This window comes from Parasteatoda tepidariorum, chromosome 8 (genome assembly GCF_043381705.1).
Source record: "Parasteatoda tepidariorum isolate YZ-2023 chromosome 8, CAS_Ptep_4.0, whole genome shotgun sequence".
Taxonomy (NCBI): domain Eukaryota; kingdom Metazoa; phylum Arthropoda; class Arachnida; order Araneae; family Theridiidae; genus Parasteatoda; species Parasteatoda tepidariorum.
The window spans coordinates 64,894,277-64,915,366 of NC_092211.1; the positions used below are offsets into that span (position 1 = coordinate 64,894,277).

Genomic DNA, 21,090 nt, shown 5'->3' on the forward strand with positions numbered 1-21,090 from the left:
TTTAGACTGGAATTAAAAAACCTAAAGAAATCTCTGTTCCACTTAAGGAAATGTACTTAGAAGCTACAGCAATCCAATCTGGTATTGAGGCAACTAGGAAATTATATAAAAAGTAATTAGATTAAATTTATTGACTAAAATTGGCTGTTGTTTAGTTAATAGTAAATTGTTTTGATCTTTCTTTATTAATCTTATTGTTTTCGCATTCAATGATTGATTTAATTTAGAATTTAATAATTAAGGGAAACTTAAATCTTATTGTACTTTATATGTTAGATAAGATCATTGTGCTCATATAACTACCAAGTTTCCTGATTTTATTGTGGTCTTCTTTTTTTATTTAAAGCGATAACAAACTGTTCATCTGGGTTAAAGTTATTTTATAATAATTTTGACTATATTTTCACAATGTTCATTGAAGATAAAGTATTTTTTTCAAAGTTAAAATAATTCTCACAATTAATTTGGTTTTAGCTCTTCGTCAAATTATTATTGAATCAATTACAAAATGCATTTTTTTTTCTAATCATAAAAAAATTCTTTTTATCTGTGTCTGAAATTGACATTTTTATTACTATTAACAAAAACTCGGGAAATTTTGAAATCCCCTGTCCCCATATTTTCCAAAGTCTAGTGGGATCAGTGTTTCAATGCCTTAAAATAAAATGTTCACTGGACCAACAATCAATATTTTCTATCAGACCTAAACATGCTAACAAAAGTAGTTACCGTTCACTTCTTAAAATAGCTAAAAATTACAAATTTTTGAGTTCTGAAATTTGGAAAATATGGAATTAAGAAAAGGGATTAAATTAATTAAAATCATTAAAGGCTTCAATTTCCGGTCACGGCATTTTTGCCCTAAATTATGTGACTAGGGAAAATCAATTTGTGACGCTGTATTAAGTTGACTGTTAGCTATGTTTTGTATTTGGAAATATGTTTGACTTCTGGTATTCAGTATTCTTTTATTAACTATTATCTTTCATGTAATAAAATAAAACTGCTGATTATTCTGACATGTCATTTCCTTTATTGAAGTTCTTCATTTTGTAATTTTAAAGGTTTAAAAAGTTGGGACCTATATCTCATCATATTGTCAAAAAAATGATATTGATTGAAAATGGACAAGTAAGTTATGATACAATTTTTACTATTGCTATTATATTTTTTATTGTAAAAAGTAATATATGCCTGCTGATTCTAGTGTGTCTTGTTTCCCTTTCTTACTACATATACATCTTTGTAGATTTGCCTTTAGTGTAGCAAAGTTACCACTTTTTTTCCAAGTACAGATAATTACAACTTTTGATTGATTACATAATATTGTTTGAATTTGTGAATTCAATTTCAATAATTTCTTACTATTGTAATAAATGAACCTAAGACAGTTGAATTAATGCATAAGTATTGTTCTTTGCGGGGAAATAATAACTAGTTTTCCCTGGTCCATTATCCTTAAACCAGTACATGAAAAAAATCTCTATTTTATTAAAAAATATCTTGAAAATAAAAGCTAAAAGTTCTATCAGTTTAAACACTAGAGAGAGGAGATTCTACCCCTCTATTCTTTCAATTTGTAAACAAACAATTAAATGTTAAGTAAGCTTTTATTTGTAATGAAAACATTATCTAGCATCACATTGTCCTTTTTTTCTCTCCATTTTTATTTTTTTATTAAAATTAAAATTCATATGAAAGATGTATTTGGAAATTAAGGATCTGAATGATGTAATTTATAATCAAACTAGTCTTGTAGAGTGCAGTAAAAATGGTTAAGTTTAAATGATGAATAAAATATTTTTACATTTTTTTTAATTATTATATTTCGAGTTCTGAATTCTGTTATAGTTCTTTTCATTAATTTAGAAAAATTATTACCAACGAAAGAATTATAGTCAGTAATCACTTCTTTCAATTTGCATACACATTTCTGTAAATTACAAACAAATGATTTATTTATTTTTAATCATGAGGACAGAAATTAGTTAACATTATTTCAAATTTGTAATTTTTATTTATTTATTTTTCTATCATAGATGAACTCCTCTATTGATTTGTTAAGACAATATTATGAAGATGGCATTCAAGAATTCGGCGCCACAAATATTGGTAAAGAATTTTATACTACATAAATTATTTGAATTTTTTTTTTTAACTCTGTTGTATTTGTTCTATATATATATTCAGTAAAACTTCCCAGGAGTGACCACTCTCTATTCCAGAGTAAAAATGATCGTTAATGGAGGTTGTTCGTTCTTAGGGGTTACCCACATTGACTTCAAAATGTTATCAAAGGTACATGATTTTCTGTAAACGATTTTCATTTTAGTCAATGTCATTTCCTTGCGGAAATGCCACTTGTGTTGGAATAATGAAAACCGGATCGAGGAATAAATTTAGCGTCAATGAAAATGATTTCTATTGATATAATTATAAGTAAAAACCTATTTACCAATTATTAATGATATAATTATTTTGAATAAATGAGTAATTTTATATTTTTGTTTTTAGGTTTGCATTTAATTTTATATTATAAAAATTAGTTAGCTTTAAAAAATGAGAGGAAGTTTGTGATGCTTAGTTTCTTTTAATAACTTTTTTTCTTATTTAACTTTCAACTCTAAATAAGAACCTCGCGCAAATATTTTGAATGCAATTTTACCTATTTATTTGTTTTGTTAATACTTTTTGTCTTGATATTTTTTTTTCTCCTGTTTCCTTACTAGAATATTCGGTACAGAGGTTAGCCCGGTACCTGCGAGAGGTTTCGGTGGTCTCTCCTAAAGGTTTTCTTCATCACAAAGTTTATGGAAGAAATTCCATTCCTCCCAAAAGTAGTTGTAGATAAGGGAAGTTGCTACATAGAGGTGATCTTTCTTGGAGGTTTCACTGTATATATATACTAGAGGGATCTGCCTCCTGCTCGCTGATGCTCGCCAAACCCCAATAATTGCTACACAATTATTTTTTATTTGCTTTGCAAACGAAGATCGAGGGAAATTGAGTTGTAGTGACAAAACGCAACATCAAATTAATGCTGTTATTAGTTGAATTCAGTGTTGGTTACACACAAACATCTGATTAGTTTTTTGGGGTATTGATCACATGACAGACTTTTTTCTTATTGGCTAAAGTCTCCAAAATAGCTTGACCTTAATATGAGACAACTGTATTTTTATGATGTATATGCATGTGTGTCATTTGATTTATATGATTATTTGTTTTTGTATGAATTGATAAATAGTTTTGCAAATATTTGTTATAATAAAATTGCTTCTGTAAAAAACTAGTAAGACATAGATAGTTTATTTATGTAGCTTATCAAATAGTTTATAATTTTATACAAATATGTTAAACTTGTGACAGAAAATAAATCAAATTCTCTTTTCGTAATAAAATAAAGCAGCTGCCGTTATACATATCTAATCGAGTGAAAAAAATTAGGGTATTAAACCCTATTAAGGAATCATCGCTATTGAAAAATTGACTATTAAGAGGGAAGGGATGATTAAAAACTACTATTAGTTTTTCAATAATAATGTGTAAATAAAGGATTAAACATTACAGTGCTTTGATAAGTAATAAAATTACTAAAATTCCTCATACTTCTTTACTCATATTCTCAATTTTTTTATTGTGTTGTTCTATCCAGAGCTTCTGAAATTCTGCATATATTAAAAATATGGATTCTCTACCTTTGCATTGCATCTATCTATTTAATGTGTGCATTCATAATTATTCTATCAATTAATGGACAAAACAAAAAATTTCAAAGCAAAAAAAGGAGTTATAGTTGAACAATCAAGGACTAATCAAACACCTGCATCAGGGAAAAGAAACGATGTAATATGATACTTAAAATTATTCCAGTTTAAGCCTTCACCTACTATATTTTCAAAACATGTTGCAAATTCTATACTGGCAAAAACTGTTAAAGAAGTAAACTTTAAATCAATTTTGTAATATTAATATATTTGGTGATATTTTTGATCTTCTAAAACTGTTGGAAAACCTCTTATACCTTTATCGAACAAAACATATAGATTTTGAAAACCATTTAATTAGACAGTTTACCAAAAATCACCATATCACTCTTAAACATAGATCTACAAATGATATGGAAGCAAAGTCCAAACATTTTAAATGTCCTGAAAGTATTGGTGTATATATTACTGGCTAAAATATGAAATACCAGCATTCTTCACAGTGCCTGGACATTGTACAGGCGTTTTTAGAAAAAGTATGAAATCTGAGTATTATTATATACTTTCACCACACCATTGTATATGATACCAAAGCATTCTATAGAATGACAGATGTTATTTAGGCAAAGTATGAAAAAAGGTTCTGATGGCTATTATATAAATAATGTGCATTCCACAAAAATACAAATGTTATTCTGAAAAAAAAAAGAGATTAAAAAATGTATTCAAAATAGGTAAAATAAAATTGAAAGTGTGCAAAGCAAAATGTATGTCTTTTTTATTAAGGGAAACAAAATTTTTTTATATAAAAAGTACGACATGAAGTCAACTTTCTTGTTGCAGCATGATATACACGATGTCGCAACATGGCATTTTAAATTGTATTGCATTCTAAACGAATTGGAGATGTATTCATTCCCTACTTTGCCAGCTTCTCATTTGGCATTCTATAGAATGCCTGGGAAAAATGTGAAGTATGAGTTCCTAGATGCTTAATGCATTTTCATTATGGAATTAGGATTGACTATTTTAATGTATTTTCTCTTAAAATAAAGGTTATAAGTGTTATTATTGCCGAAAACAAAATGTGTTTGTATGCATAAATTGGTATCAATACTAAAGTAAAGAAACTTACTCTCCTCCAATAAATACTTTGACTAATTTTTTATTGATCTATTTTTGTAGTCAGCAATTAAAATTTTCTAAAATCGCTATTTTTTATGATGTTTTTTGAAAAAAATTATGTTTTGTTTGTAATTTCAGATATATGGTTAGACTACATGAAGTTAGAACTAGAACATAAAGATGGAAATTCTGCAAACTATGCTACTGTTCTTTGGAGAGCTAAAAAGATGCTGCAACCTGAATATGTAGGAGATTTTCAAACACGTTTAACTGAATTTATGTCTGGAAGCCACTCATGCAACGATATAGAGATTGAGGCATAATACATTGTCATGCAGATTGTAAATATCATTTGTACTGTGTACATAATTATCCTATGTACATAAATTTCTTTCATGTTTAGAAATGAATGATAATAAAAAAAAAAATTAATGTCTTGTCTATTTCTCATTTGCACATTACATTTTGCAGTTTATATTTTTAATTTAATTATAATAGCATGCATTGTTTGTATAAATCAAATTTGTCCTTTCCTTTAGCATCTATTTTTATAAAATTGTACTGCTATTTTCAATAGCAAAAATTTTAATGTCATGTATTTGGTAGTCACGACCCCTAATCTTATGCGTATTACTGGTACAACTGAAACTGTTTCCAGTATTTTCTGGCTTGTTTGTGTTTAAATTTCTTTGATTTAATAAACGTCACAAGTGGTGGCTCATCTGGGTCACTCGGCTCGAGTTTCGGACCTATGTTTTTGTTGCAAGAACTGTTAGCGACAGTGAACCAATATTTCTGAATACCCCGGGGGTGGGCGGCCAGAAAAAGGAAGGTTTTATGACTGATAGAACAAGCCAACCAGAATGACAAACTTTTGAAAAACACCGTATGCCGAAGGTTAATTTATAATTATAGAATCCTACTCTAAAATATGCACATTCAGGATCTGGATATATAGATTTCGCCTTTAATTAAAATTAAGATCAAATCTTAATTTTATTAAAGTACCAGTTCTTGATGTCTGTCCGCTCTGCAACGTTCTAAAAAAATACAAGAATAAAAATCTAAATTATTAATATTTTCTGACTTTAAAAAGACTTATGTACTTAATTAAGTGATTAAAGTTTGAAGATCTTTGCCTATATTAGAGGGGGGGAAATTTCATGTAATTGTGTTTTTCCAAAGTATTTAGCACTTAAAATTGGAAAAAATCACCTGAGTACATTGTCTGCTTTAACATGATATGCATTGAATATCCTAATTATAATATTTTTTATAACTTAAATCTCAGACATTAAAATTTTTATTTGTTAGAAAAAGTAATTTCATTGCAAATAAAAATACCTGTAATATTTAATCTACCCTACCCTTTAAATTTGAATTTTTCTTTATAGATAATTGCTTAATAGAAAATTTATAATCCTAATTTTTATTCCCTCAATGCAATTAGGATTTTTATAAATGAAGTAGTAACCATTTAATTAACTAAAAATTGTTTAGAATTTAGTGCAATACTTCTTTTTTAACTTGTGAGAATATAATTTCGGTTTTTTAGGGGACTAAGCTTTATTTCTTATAAAAGGGAATGTAAAACAATATGTTCTTGATGGGTTTTTTTTTTGCTATTTTTATTTTCCAAGTAACTTCTTTCAGAAATTTCTAGAATGAGTTACTGAAAACTGTATTCCCAGAACAGTATCTGTAGAAAAAAGAATGTTGCGTAAACTTTGCTTGCTTTTATCAATTTTTCTTACTTTGTTGCAACTCTGGTATTTCAACCAATTTGCGAAATAAATATTAAAAAAATGGAATCACTTTTTATCCAAAAGGAATGTTATATATTGCAAGCTTCAACACTGGTTTGAAAGGAACAAAGCCATGGGGGGGGGGGGGNGGGGGGGGGGGTACCATTTTCTCTCGGGGCTTTGTGTGGATAATTGTTCTTACTAATTATAGAAACCAATATTTGTAAATCAATTCTTAGCTTTAAAAATTTGAAAAGTTTTTCTAATTTACCATATAGATACAATAGTAAATAAGGCAGTAATATTAAATAAAATAGGCCCAGCACAAAAAGAAGAAAGGGAAAAAAAACATATAAATTGAGATTAGAAAATAACATTTTTTAAGTATTTTTAGAAAACATTTAAGCTGGGTGCTTGAATGCGAAAACTCTCACTTGTAAGGGCCATTAATATTGCTTAAATATTAAATGATAACAAAATTAGATGATAGGTCCTTATATTCTCATCAGATCTAAATTTTAACAGTTGAGCCTCAAAGTGTTATTTTTACAATTTGCGTTTCCAATTCTTTTACTACATATCATTCAGTGACGCCAATAGCTAAACGCGTTCCCCAAGGATATTTTCATGCATAAAATAAACTTGCATTATTATTTAATTTATGAAAAAAAAATTAATATAAGGGCAAAAATTTTCATACCGTGCGTATACTTATCTACATAATTTTCAAAGATGTCCTAAAATTTGGAGATAACGCTGCAACTAGAGTGATACGGCTTTTTATTATTGTTTCTCGATAACTATTCAATTGATTTTATTCGGATTTTAGCATTTAACCCACTGGCGGTTTAGTAAAAAGGCAAGATTAGGAGAATGTTTCTCCCCCAATACACTATACTCCTACCTAATAACATGGAGAAACCGGTTTTGCTATGCGGTGAAGACTGCAGGTTAAAAAACGACTTTTACGTAAAGAACCGTCAGTGGGTTAAAATTACGTAATTTAACATATACTTTATATACGTCGCATTAAAGCTGGACAATGAGCTATGACTATTGCTGACAATCTGGGAAGTAATCCTGAAGATGATCTGAAGACATGTTATCACAATTTTGATAATCTGCAGACGGAATGGTTCACTCGCATTGGTAGCCTGATGAGCTGCGCGCAATCAATAACTCTTAAGATAAAACAGTTTAAAGAGGATCGATACCGCGCACCCTTGGTCCCTGCGTATGCTGATCAAAGTGGTCTTTCACCTTGACTTCGGTGATCTACTGAAATTCTTGCGCCTTGCGATCAATGCACTGGGGGAATTTTTTTTTTACTAAAATATCAGCGTAAAGCACTCAACTGATACTTATCTGGACCCAACGGGCTATTAGCAATCCCTCTGTTTGGAGTATTCAATTGACGATGGGCCTAAATAATTTTTAGAAATTTGAAACATTTTAGTTTAATAAGAGTTGTCCTCACTGCATACATTTGTGTATACGAATGAGAACCTGATTTGTGAAATATATTTACCCATGAAAAACTTGCCAATCAGATTGTTGTTCGCATCTCTGAATTCACAAACGAATATTTTTTACATACAGTGAGAATGGTGAATTTATCGTTAAATTGAATGCGAAATGAATTTGTTTCTTTTAGCTTACTTTGTTTGGAATTTTATTCTATCTTTTCACAAAAGTTTGATTTTGAATCTGGCAACAAGCCACCTCTTTAAACGCCATAATTTGTGGTTTTTGGTGTTGTTCTGATATCTTATTTATTTGTTTGTGATGTAATAGTTGCGATGTTTGTATATTTATTAGTGTGATGCTAAAATGTTTAATATCAGCTGAAGACTTGAAATCGAAGTTTGCTTCCGAGGTAAAAATCGCAAATTTTTTCATTTGTTTATTTAAAGTTCTCTATCTTCATCTGGCAGATATGGAGTATTACTCTTCTGTAGTTACTTTATCATATGTTAAAATTAATAACTTAAATGTATCGTTACTTTTAAAAGAATTTATAACGAAAGTTAGTTTATTTTCAATGGAAGTAATCCTTCGTTTATTTCTCATAATCTTTTTGATACTAAATTGAGTTGAAGTATGTTTCGTAGAGTTTTAAAGTTGTCGGTCTTCCCATGATTAAGTAGTAATGTTTCATTGTATAATGACATTTCTGTATGAAACTTTTGTAAGTTTTATTTATTATTTGAATTGTTACCGTTATGTATGTTTTATTATGATGAATTTGATACTTCAATTATTATAGGTGTAGTTATTGTTTGTTTACCTGACTTTAAGTAATTGTAGTTTTAGCTTTTGTTTTTCCTATTCCTTTATTCTTTCTTTATCAGGATTTTGTTTTCGTTAGTTATATATTTTCATAATTTCTAAGAAAAGAAATAGTTTTAGTACATGACATTTCAACTAAATTATTATTATTTCTTATTTTATGGTAATGCTAGTTTTTGTATTGGTCATTATTTTTACCAATTTGTTTGCTATTAATAAAGTTTTCAGATAACTTTGCTTTTATTATTTAATAATTTTAATCGCATTATTTGTTGTTTTTAATTTAGTATAGTATCCATACAAATTTTATTTATGTTTATGGATGTTGAAAAATAATATAATTTGTGCTTGATCTGTGATCCTTTGACATAAATATAAGGTGCCTTTTTTGAAATGGTTCTGTGGCGATCCTCTCTGACTTCTTCTATTTAGATTAAGTGAATTAAACTTTAATTTTTTTTTTTTAATTAACTGAAAGACTTTTCAAGCATATTAACTAACTCGAGTTATGCAATTTTTAGGCCATCTCTTACAGTTCAAGTCACTGATGCACCTTCTGCTGATTTAGGAAATTTATGCTTTCAGTTTCAATTATTAATTTTATATGTGAACTCCTGGAAAGTTTGAGATAGTGTATTAAAACAATCAATTATAAAATTTTGCGATTCGATATTTTATGTTCAACTATTTTATTATAGATTTATTTTAATTGTTATTGAAGTATAGAGTTATGGAAACATCAAAATATTACATTAGCATCACAGTGTTTTGTGATTTTGCACCCTGTGACTCTCTGTAAGCTAAACTAAGCAATTCAAATTTGTTTCTTTGCACTTCGAAAAAGAAAGAAAATTTAATTGTTTTTGAATCTTACAACACATTATTTCTTAATAATAGAATTTGTTTTATCATTGTATTGCTTATAATTCTTTCTTGTCGGAAAAAAGAAATCAAAGCATCTTTTCTCTTAGATATTTTGTAATACTTGTTGTCAACTTTCTCTTAAAAAAGTTTATATCAGAAATAATTATTTAGTTACAGTATATATCTTGTATGGTAGGTAGCATAGCAATTATATCATACCATACTTAATTACAATTTTTGAACTTTTAGTATTAAGGTCCTATTTATAAAGTCGTAAAATATTAAGCAACTATTTAAGCATTTTAGAATATTTGTGATGAAATTAATTATAAAAAAAGTTAATTATGAGATAAAGTATTAAATTCATTTGTAATTTTATGTACTAAATATGTTAAAAAATAAACTGTTTTGTTTAATAAAAACAAGGTTTGCTTTTTAGTATGGTAAGTTATTTTAAATTCCAATTAAACCGATTATATAATTATATTTTAGTATTACTTTCATGGGAATGTATAATTATTTAATTTGAAATATAAATTTATTTTCCTGACTCTTGACTGCGTCAGTGGAATTTGTTGAGTATATACATTAAAAGGTATTTTTATAAATTTCATGAAAGATTATAAAATGTTTCAATTTTTTGAACTATCAAAATTTTTTTTAGTATTTGAAGAAGGGAGAAAGCATAGTAACTCAGTAGATTAATCTTTAATTAAATATCTTAATAAAACAATACATTTTTAAAACTGTCTTTAAAAAAATTATAATATTCACTTTTTTACTGTTTGTCTGTTAGTTGGTTTGATTTGTAATCATAAGCTAATAAATTTTATTTTATGCTGACACTTGACTAAAATAAGGTACAATTATTGAGCTAATTTTTAAAGCCTGTCAATATGAATCTAAGGTCATTTCTCAAAAATAAAGTTTTTAATAAATAGGAGTGATAGTTTAAGCCTTAATTAAAGATGCTGTGAAAGATCCAACTGTTTTTAATTGTTCTTGTTAGGTTAGATTATTCTTTATAATGCACTGTTAGAAATCAATAATAAATAAGTTAACCACTTTCTCTGAAGCATATTAAACCTGGAATTCCAAGTTTCCTGAAAATCCTAGAATTTAGGAAATAAATTTTTCTTTTCTTTTTATGATAATAAAAAAAAGTATAATGATCGGACACAACTGTTTTAGTAAATCAATCATATCTTATACAAATTTATTCAGTAATAGTATAATTTATTTTCATGTGATTTGAATAAATAATTCTAATTACTAATTTTGTTATTAACTTTTTATTAAATAAAAAACTTTATATTCATATGTATTTGTATTAAATTCATAAAACATTTTATAATCATTTATAATGTAATTATAATATTATAAACGTTGCTAAAATTTATTCATGCCTGGATATTTTGATGAAATCAATAATAAATTGTTCAGAAATTTTTCCTTATATCAAAAAACTTTTAGGTGTGAAATAAGGAACCATTTTAGATCAAAAAATTAAAATTTTATTTTTAGCTGTTAATTTTGTTCATATCTAAATACCGCCTTCTACTTCTAAATGCAATATTTATTGTTTTCAGGTACTTAAAGTTGTTGCGTCTGATGGAATGTATAGATTATGGGGAAAATCGCACTCAAGTAATAATACATATATTAAATTTCGAATGTTAGTCTGTAAATTTGTACTTCTACTTAACAGTGTGCTTTTGAACAATTGGGAAAGAAAGGCTTATATTTATTAAAAAAATTTTTGTTGAAATTTTTAATATTGTTCATGCTAATTAGGAAATGTGTGAAGGAATACTCAAAGTAAATTTGCTTTGACTTATTACAATCAACCTGAAACAAGATTTTTAATAATAAGTCTTCACTCTCCTGAACTTATTGCAAACTGCCTGAAACAAATCAGGCTAATCAAGGAGTGAATGATACATTTTCTAATTAGTCTATGTTTAAGTATGTGGGCTCACTGCAATTAGTGAAAAATACTGCTTTTCAAATTAACTTGTAGCATTTCAAAATGCTGGATTATTCGATTGTTCTAGAACTTAAATATTGATACACCAAGTTGCTGAATTTTCTCTTATGATCTGCAATACAATGAAAAAATTTTAAAATTTATTTGCAGAGTAGTGAGAGGTAAAATATTTTTATTGAAATATTCCAGATTTTCAAGTTTTGTAATACAAGAATGCCAAATGCTAAATGGTATTTAAAAATTTAAACTTTATTAGTTAATTGAAAACAGTAAAATTAAAAATATTTTGAATTCCAATTATTTTTTTTTTTATTAATACTATGGAATATATATTTGGCATAGAAAATATTTTAGTAAAATTAGCCAAACATTGGGTAAACTAAATAAAGTTTTAAGTAAATAGTTTGAAGCATTCTAAATCCTCAGAAATTACAGAGCTTTACATAAAATTTAAAAAAGATAAATAAAAACATCAATAATATTTATTTTAAGGTTGGTATATTTTTGTTTGCAAGACCCACATTGCTGTGCTACTGGTTCTGTAATTAGACTTGTGCATCTAGGTCCTAGAGTTTCTTAATTTGTGTTTATTTATTTAATAATTCTTATTGCCAGACAATTTGATTTTAAGTCAAAATAAAATAAAAGAAATTCTTTGGATAGCAATTATTTAATTAATTATTAGCTTTGTGTGANTTATACTTAGAATTTAGTAAAATCCTTTAGCAAAAATGCGAAAATGCTTTGTTGAATTTTAGCATTTTTGAGGGGTCTTTTCGCATTTTGCGAAAAAAGCTACCGTAGCGGAAACCCTGGTTTGAAGCATTCTAAATCCTCAGAAATTACAGAGCTTTGCATAAAATTTAAAAAAGAAAAGTAAAAACATCACTAATATTTATTTTAAGGTTGGTATATTTTTGTTTGCAAGACCCATTGCTGTGCTACTGGTTCTGTAATTAGACTTGTGCATCTGGGTCCTAGAGTTCCTTAATTTGTGTTTATTTATTTAATAATTCTTATTGCCAGACAATTTGATTTTAAGTCAAAATAAAATAAAAGAAATTCTTTGGATAGCAATTATTTAATTAATTATTAGCTTTGTGTGATTAGAAAAATCTTTATGAGTTAATTTAGAGAAATGAAGATAGTTATTGCTGAATATTTTTTAACATGTTCTCAAAAGACACGGTACCTCTTAAAAGCTGTTTTTTTTAAAAATAAGGATTTCCTGGACACATGCAGAGGAAAGTTTTACATTCAATGAATATTTATTGTACTATTTTTTATATTGAAAATCTTTCAATAAAATGAAGATAAATATTTAAATATTAATAAATATAAAATAATTTAAAATAGGAAAATCCAATCCTACAATTTAAAATAAAAATGAGATCTTGTAAACATATTTTACGTGTGTAAAGTTTTATATTCAATAAATATTTGTTGTACTATTTTTTTTGTTTTCAAAAAAAAAAAAAATTTTAAAATTTGCTTTATTTTTTATTTAAGTAGTTTTTCTAAAAAAATTAAACTATTAAATCATATTTTTTAATAATATTTTAAATATTTGTATATATTATATTTTTTAGAAATATAAATTTTAAAAGTATTACTTTTATTAATGGAATTTTAATTTTTTAAATACAGTGTAAATATATTTAAAATCAATGGTTAAACTAGTGCGAAAAAAAGTTTTTTCATGTAATATTTTTTTTAGCAGAAAAAGTGTTAAAGTAAATATAAAAAGAATCAGTGAAAAATTATTTTTTGTTCTTTAGTTAAACCATTTAAAATAATTCTTCAATTTTCTGAAAATTATTTTTCATGGAAATATGTATATCTAATGTGCTTTTATTATAGATTGAAAAGTAGCAATTTTATTACTTCTCCTTGATGAAACATTTCCTTGTTTTGCTTATTGCAGGGTTATGTGGTTACCATGACAACACAGAGTTTCATTCCAGACATGCAGGCACTGAGTGGAGTGCAACAAAATTCTCCTGTCCCACAACAGCAACAACAATCTCCACAAACCAGTATTAGTCACAGTCAATCTAATCAGGTAATAGTAATAAGTTTATTTCTTGAGAAATTAATTCACTTAATATTTTCATTTGATTTGTGTTGACATTGAGGTATTTTTTCTTTCATCATGCAGGGCATTTCATTTTTCTTTTATTCTCTTTTAAGTGTTTTTGTTGAAACAAATTATCTAATTTTTTTTATAGTTTTACAATAAAGTTATATTTCTAATTTCACTCATTTATGTTCATATACATATTTTATTAAAATCTAATTTATCATTCATTTAATAAGTTTTGTTTGAACATACTAGTAGAATAATTTATTTATTCTTTTCTCATGTGTGATACTTAATTTATCTAATTTTTTTCCTATTTATCTATTTAATTTTGATTATTTAAAGAAATAAAAATATTTATATAATTTATTCTTTATTACATTATTTTAAAGTTTAACATTACAGTTGTATTTTTATTTCAATATGTATTTTATTACATTTTAATATATAAAAATATAAACTTGTTATATTTGTTTAGATATTAAAATAATTTTTTCATAATATTAAGCTAAAGTAACGGTAGATGAAGTTTCAGATCTATTTTAATTTAAATGTAAGCTCAATATTTTGTTTAAGAATTTTCTATTGATGTTTGAATAGGATTTTCTAAAATTTACATTGACTGATTTAAAATTTTTTTCTTTTTTAAAAAAAAATTATATACAAATTTTTTTTTTTAAAATTATTACTTTAAAAGTAAGCTGTAATAGTAATTGATGAGTTGTTTGTTTTTAAAAAATATGTTATGGATTTTAAAGGAAATTAATTTGACTGCTTAACTGAATTAGTGTATTTTATGTTTATTTATAAAGTATGCGATAATTTTTTTTCTATGTATCATTTATATTATATATGTTTTTCCTTTATGGATCTACACATGTCTTTTTGATGTCTTAGACATGCCTTGGGACATATCTTTTACTCATGTCTTTTGACATGTCTTAGGATTTTCCAACATTTATTTCCTGTTTATATCCTGTATATAGGGTGACCCGAGGTAATTCACGATCACTCTCTTTCTGGGGTAAATAATGATAACCTAAGTTTTATTTTTAAAAAATTATAATTTTTTAAATTTGAGACATGGACAAGAATGCTTGTACACTTTACTAAAGTATAACTACATTTACTTATTAATAATTTTTTGTTTAATCTAACAAAATAAGTATCTTTTAAACTGCTTTCTGTATTTTCCATTTCAAAGATGGGTTTCAAAATGTGCATATTTCTGCAAAGATCCCCCTCATTCTCTTAATAATAAATATTTTGAGTTACTTTCTTTTTCTTTGATATAAAAGTAGTGTAAGCTTTTGTTTAATTGTTTCACATGAACTGTAAACATTATAATTGATTATAGGAAACTATATCAAATGTTGCCCCCTACAGATGGGGTAATTATTGATCACTGGGGTAATTCCTGATCATTGTAATTTCTTCTTATAAATAGCATATATAATAGCTTATAAATACCTAATTGTCTTTTCTTAAATAACAGTTCATATTTATTAAGTGGAATTTTTGTAATTAAGTAATTTTATAGTTAATTTGAATTTAAGTAATTTTATAGTTAAAAATATAAATCTGTAAAATTTACTGTATGACAAGTATTTATTTACAAATGTGTAGTGATTAAGGTGTATATAAAATTAAAAATGTGCACTATTTTTCTATGCTAAGTTCAAAACAAAAGTCCCAATTGTCTCTGCTTATGTTTTAATATCAAAGCCTAATTAAAAAATCTGGTAAATCAAATCTGTGCAGGTGTTTCTTGAGTTAGGTAGACATCATGTCCTGTTTTTAAATGAAGTTAACCAAGTAACTTTGAAAGGAATAGGTATTGTAAAGGGACCCCAAATCTTTTCTTTTACAGAATCCTTATTCTTTCAAAGATGTGTCTTAAATTTAGCCTTAATGGTAGTCACTCGTAATTTTAAGAACATCAAAGCAGGATGGACCAATACCTTCATCTGACTTCCACCAGTTTCTATTTTTGTACTTGTACATCAGCTCCTTTCTCGGATAGCAAGAAAGTTGTATCTTCACAGTTTTATCTCAATCTGGATCTTTTTCTGTTTATTATGGTTTATGAAGAAGAAAATTTTTATTGTGGAATCTGTGTTCATTCTAAATATCTCAACTGCTGGAACTTTCCACTTGAAAAAAAGCTATTTTATTTTCTTCAGCTTTTGTTAAAGTTTAGGTCTCTGAGTCTTAAATAAGTATTGGTTTGATAAAAGCTTTATGTATTTAAAATTTTGTATTTCTTGACAACAGGGAGAATATATGAATAGTTTCAATCTCTAAAATTTTGTGAACATTTGACAATTTCAAATAACTTTGGCTATACTATAATATCAAAATACTTTATTTCTTTGTTAAATAAATCTGATTTTTAACTTGTTGATTTTTTACATTGCCATTAAGAGAAGTATCAGTGGTTGCTTTTTAAGTCATAGTTCAATATAATATTTTCCCCTTTAGGCAACACATACACAGACCGTATCTAGCTCATCATTGGGTGGTTCAGTTTCTCAAGGAAGTCAAACGTCTCAAAAGCAACATCCCATTCAAGGTGTTGCAGTTTCTTCAAGCATCTCAGCTGTGCCCACACATTCGCCTCCAATTACTTCACAACAAGAAGCAGCTGAAGCTGCTGTGCAGGCTACTCAAGCTGCTGGTGGAACTCAGTTTATAACTGTAGCAGGTATTTGTTTAGGAGAAATCTCCAAATAACATGATTTAGCTTATTCTATTATTTCTGTTATTTTTTAATGGCATATACACTAGAACCTTGATTATCCAAAGTAATTTGGACCGATCCTGTTTAGGTAAAAATATTCTGATTATATTTTTTCCCAACTAACTCTGAAAATCAATGTATACCTATTTGGTATCAAATTTTAATATGGGCATTTAATAAATTTATTTATATCAAAGTTAATATATTTTTATTTTGGAATTCACTTGCATTATTTCACAGAAAGCAGTATTCCTTTTTTTTTATATATAAACTAATTATGAATCTATAGGTGATTTTTCGCAACAATATAATCTTTTTCTTACACAGATAATATGCTTCTCTTTAACAGCAATGATGGTTTAGCCTAACTACACTAAAAGTAAGGAAAGTATAGATAAAATAACTGAAAGGGTAACTTTCTGTTCTAAATCTGTCAACAACTTAACTAAACATTTATTTTTTACTCACTTAAAGCTGACTTATTTATCCTGTCATGTAGTAGTTTTTTTTAAAATGTTTATTTTATTTTTAAAAATATTGAAATATGGCAGCATATTATTGAAATGAGAAAAAAGCACTAAACATGTAAAAGAAGAAAATAAAAATTTGATTTTGGTTAACTGGTTAGTAGAGGTATGCGAATAAGTAGGTTTGGATAATGGAGTTTCTATTGTATTTTTAACTAAAGCAGCATCAGATGTTCTAATTGATATTTTTTATTCCTGTGTATTTTTAGTGTCTGAGCACGATCAACAAGAAGGCCTGCAAACTCAAGCCGTTCATCCCACATACGTACAGTATGTGGATACTACTGAACCTAATATTTATGCTGGAAGCAATGGCCAAATGTATGTTTTATGAATATACATATTTCTTTTAAAAAATTATTCAAAATTTTTATTTAGATTTTTTTATGAATTCAATTTAATTGTTATTTCAGGGCTGGATACTCAGTGTATAGCGTGACTGATGCATCCGCCATGTACACACCAGCGACTGCAGGTTATTATACTGGTGGAAATGGAACACCTGTTACCTATTCCCAGGTATGTAGAAGTTTTTAAATCTTATTTTTGTTGGTGTTCATGTCGAATCAGTGGCTCTGCTATACTTGTTGACTCTTTACGAAGCTTTTACATTAGCCATCCCCATTGTTTAAATTTGTAACTTTATTAAATTAGTAAATAGGTTTGTGATCAATTGATTGGAATGACTTTTAAAGGTTTTTTGTACATTCTTTCATTTGCATGTAATGTTTGAAAAAGAGCTACCACGAAATTTGATTCTTCCCTGAAAAAAATGCTGTAAATTATGATTTTCTTTTTTTTCCCTTCAAATTAATGCAGTGTATTCAATATGTAATGTCAATATGGCAAACTGGGTAATTATTTAGTAAATATAAATAAATTTAAATGAAATAAATAACAAGTTAAACCTGAATATAAAATTTTATGTTATTAGCTCGTGGATGAAAGTGGTAACTATAAAGTTCAAGGACAAGTTATTGAAGCTGATGGACACCATAACTTGGCACCTGTCTCAGCTGCTGTTACATTGACTAACAGGATATCTCCGGTGTCTGTAAGTATAAATCTTACCAAAATAAAGGTACTCAGTTGAGTATAAATTAGATAAAAAATATCCTAATAATGTCACGTCCCGCAGTGGACTGATCGTAAAGTAGAGTACTGAAATCCCAGTAGAGTACCGAAAAAACTGAAAAATTATCCCGTCGCTGAGAGTTAATAGAAATCCTGTATTTAAAATCACATATAACTAGTATTTGAACCTACCATTACGACAGATAATTAAACACTTTGGTCACATTTTCACATGCGAATGCACACTCGTGAAACATTGTTATTTCAAAGCAGGGTTGGCAAGATTTTGCCGCAGGTGGAAAAAACCATGGTAAATACCGGTAAAAACCGTCCTGGCAAAAACAGGTTTTTGCCAAGCAAAGTGGCAAAAAGTGGCAAAAACCTATATTTTCCAAGATGAGAGGACAAAAACACATTTTTGATACAAAATTATTCCTAAAATTGAAATATATACTATAAATATAAATAATTACAAAAAAATTAACAAAATTATTATTCCATAATTAAATGATAATGTAATAATATATCATTTTAGTAGTTTAAAACATTATTGATTGGAAAATTTGTGATTATTCTCTTTTTTCCAGTGAAATGAACTTATTTTAAATTAATATAACTATAATTTAAAACATAAAATATCTATCAACATGTGTAGTTAATTATTTTACAAATAATAATTTTTATAATAAATGATAATATTATTCAAATAATAATATTTATTTATTTGTAAAAAAGCATTTATTCAAGGATTCTAAAATGAAAGGAGATCAAAAACTTTCTATCTTTTAAAAATTATTACCTTTATATTAATTATTAATATGTTAAAAATAATTTTTTCATGTAATGTATCAAAATTATTATTCCTTATGATTGATTTAAATTTGTTTCAAGTATTTTGTAATAATATTTAAACAGCAATTTAGATAATTTGGTTTTTGCCAGGTTTTTGCCACTGTCCTGGCAAAAAAACCTTTTCGCCGGCAAAAACTCCAACCCTGTTTCAAAGAAAGGGAACTGAATTTTTTTATTACTTAACTTCTCAGAGGAAATAAAAAAGCATTAAACAATTGAATTGCAAGTATTTGATATTTTCTCATCTCTTGAATTAAATATTCATTGTCGAAAGACATAAAAAGTTCAAGTTAAATAAACAAATTTTTAAAAAAATGTTTCGGAATAACTGACTCCTCTAAACATGTATAAATATTTTTTAATTATTCCCTTATACTGAGCCAACTTATTATTTCAAACCATTTTAAACATGGGTATAAATTTAATTCCCTGGCAAAATTTATCTCCTTAAAGTAGTGAAGTAATTACAATTCCAAAGTAGTTCGTAGTCACTATATTTTTAAAAAAAAGTAATGGTAGTTGTAGTTAACTGCATTTGTAACAAAAAAGTAGGTGTAGTTAACTATAAAAAAAAAATATGCACATTGATAGACATTGATAGATGGAATTAAGTGGTCCCATTTCTAATGTCTTTCAAATATATTATCAGTCATATACAACAAGGTTGTTAACGTGTCAGTCTCAGCTTTATTTATTAATTTATGTTAAAACTTAATGTTTTTTATGTATTGATGTTTTAATTATTTTGCTTAAAGTTGTATAACTATGAATAAGCAATTATTATTTAATCCATTGTGAAGTGGGCCAGTTAAGTATATTCTTTTTTTTTTTTTTAAAGTTAAGATGGAAACATAAAAATTATCAATAAAAGAATGTGTATATTTGAGATGCTAGTTGTAATTTAAATGCAGTATGTCATTAAATTCTGTTATGCACAAAATAATTTTTTTTCTTTTTTTTGTTGCCGATGTAATTTTTTTTTAAATAAATGAAATGAATTATGAGTTAACTAATTTACATACGTTGTATACCAAAATTAAAATTTTCTGATAATTTTTTTTTATCATTGTATTTGTTTTGAAGGATATTGAATTACACATTACAATTCATGTTCATGTGGTTTAAAAATCTCACATAGGAATTCATATTTACACAATTTAAAAACTACACATCGAGATTCACATTAACATAGTTTTAAAATAAAATTTTGCATCTAAAATTTTTTATCGAAACGTTGTTTTACTTTGCTATCTGTTGAGTACTTATAAATTTTGAAGTTTGAATAAATTTGAATTTAACACCATCAGTATTTTTATCAAACATTTTCTTTCCACAAGGACTGCATGTACTTTTTCTGTTTTTTTTCCTTCCAATTATTTAAAAAGTATGTATAAAAGTACAATTTATTAAAACTTCATTATATTTAAAGTTTCTATTTTCAGCTATTTTGATATAATTTTTTATTCATTGTAATACTTGCTTTGTATTTTATTTACATACCTTTATTATAAAAGGATGATCCAAGAAAAGTGGCTGAAATTATTGCTCCTTTCACAAATGATGGATGCGTCATTCAAACCCTACAGAGCCCCCATGATACTTCACAGTTGCAGTTAGCAAATCAACAAAGTCAAACTCAGTCTCAACCAAGTCACCATTCTCAGCATCAAAATGTTCGAGACATGGACATTATACATGTAAGTATGTTCATATTAAATTCATCATCATAAACAAACTTACTACAATTACCTGACTGTGCTCGATTCTGTTTTTACAGGTTCAGTGGCTGATAGATAATTACGAAACGGCCGAAGGTGTTAGTTTACCCCGAAGCACATTATATAATCACTATATAAAGCACTGTACTGAACACAAGTTGGATCCTGTGAACGCGGCATCATTTGGAAAACTGATTCGCTCAGTATTTTTAGGACTTCGAACTAGAAGGTTAGGAACTAGGTAAGTCTATGATTATTTTATTCTAGTATTTATTATTTGATATTGTAAAGATAATAACTAAAGGATAACTATTTACTCAATTCCATTCTATTTTATAGTTTTCATTAAATTTAGTTGAATCTCATTAACGCAATGTCGCTT

General features: G+C 26.8%; 2 protein-coding genes across 6 annotated transcripts in view; both read left to right on the forward strand.

Moving 5' to 3' along the window:
* LOC107438509 (U3 small nucleolar RNA-associated protein 6 homolog) overlaps positions 1-5,567 on the forward strand; it is a 32,872-nt gene extending 27,305 nt beyond the window's left edge. For all 4 annotated transcript variants that reach the window (XM_043043672.2, XM_043043670.2, XM_043043681.2 and 1 more), the window contains 4 exons: positions 6-112; positions 1,065-1,131; positions 2,040-2,112; positions 4,971-5,567. In XM_043043672.2, coding sequence (XP_042899606.1) covers positions 6-112; positions 1,065-1,131; positions 2,040-2,112; positions 4,971-5,155 — 432 coding nt within the window. In that variant the 3' untranslated portion in view covers positions 5,156-5,567. The remainder of the gene's footprint in view (positions 1-5; positions 113-1,064; positions 1,132-2,039; positions 2,113-4,970) is intronic.
* Positions 5,568-7,771: 2,204 nt separating this feature from the next.
* LOC107436715 (DNA-binding protein RFX2) overlaps positions 7,772-21,090 on the forward strand; it is a 33,199-nt gene continuing 19,880 nt past the window's right edge. Inside the window, exons 1-9 of one of the 2 annotated variants that reach the window (XM_043043661.2) lie at positions 7,772-8,453; positions 11,320-11,377; positions 13,642-13,779; positions 16,279-16,501; positions 17,274-17,385; positions 17,478-17,583; positions 17,999-18,118; positions 20,505-20,687; positions 20,768-20,949. In XM_043043661.2, the coding sequence (XP_042899595.1) occupies positions 11,342-11,377; positions 13,642-13,779; positions 16,279-16,501; positions 17,274-17,385; positions 17,478-17,583; positions 17,999-18,118; positions 20,505-20,687; positions 20,768-20,949 (1,100 nt within the window). In that variant the 5' untranslated portion in view covers positions 7,772-8,453; positions 11,320-11,341. The remainder of the gene's footprint in view (positions 8,454-11,319; positions 11,378-13,641; positions 13,780-16,278; positions 16,502-17,273; positions 17,386-17,477; positions 17,584-17,998; positions 18,119-20,504; positions 20,688-20,767; positions 20,950-21,090) is intronic. The other variant, XM_043043657.2, reaches the window with a different exon arrangement.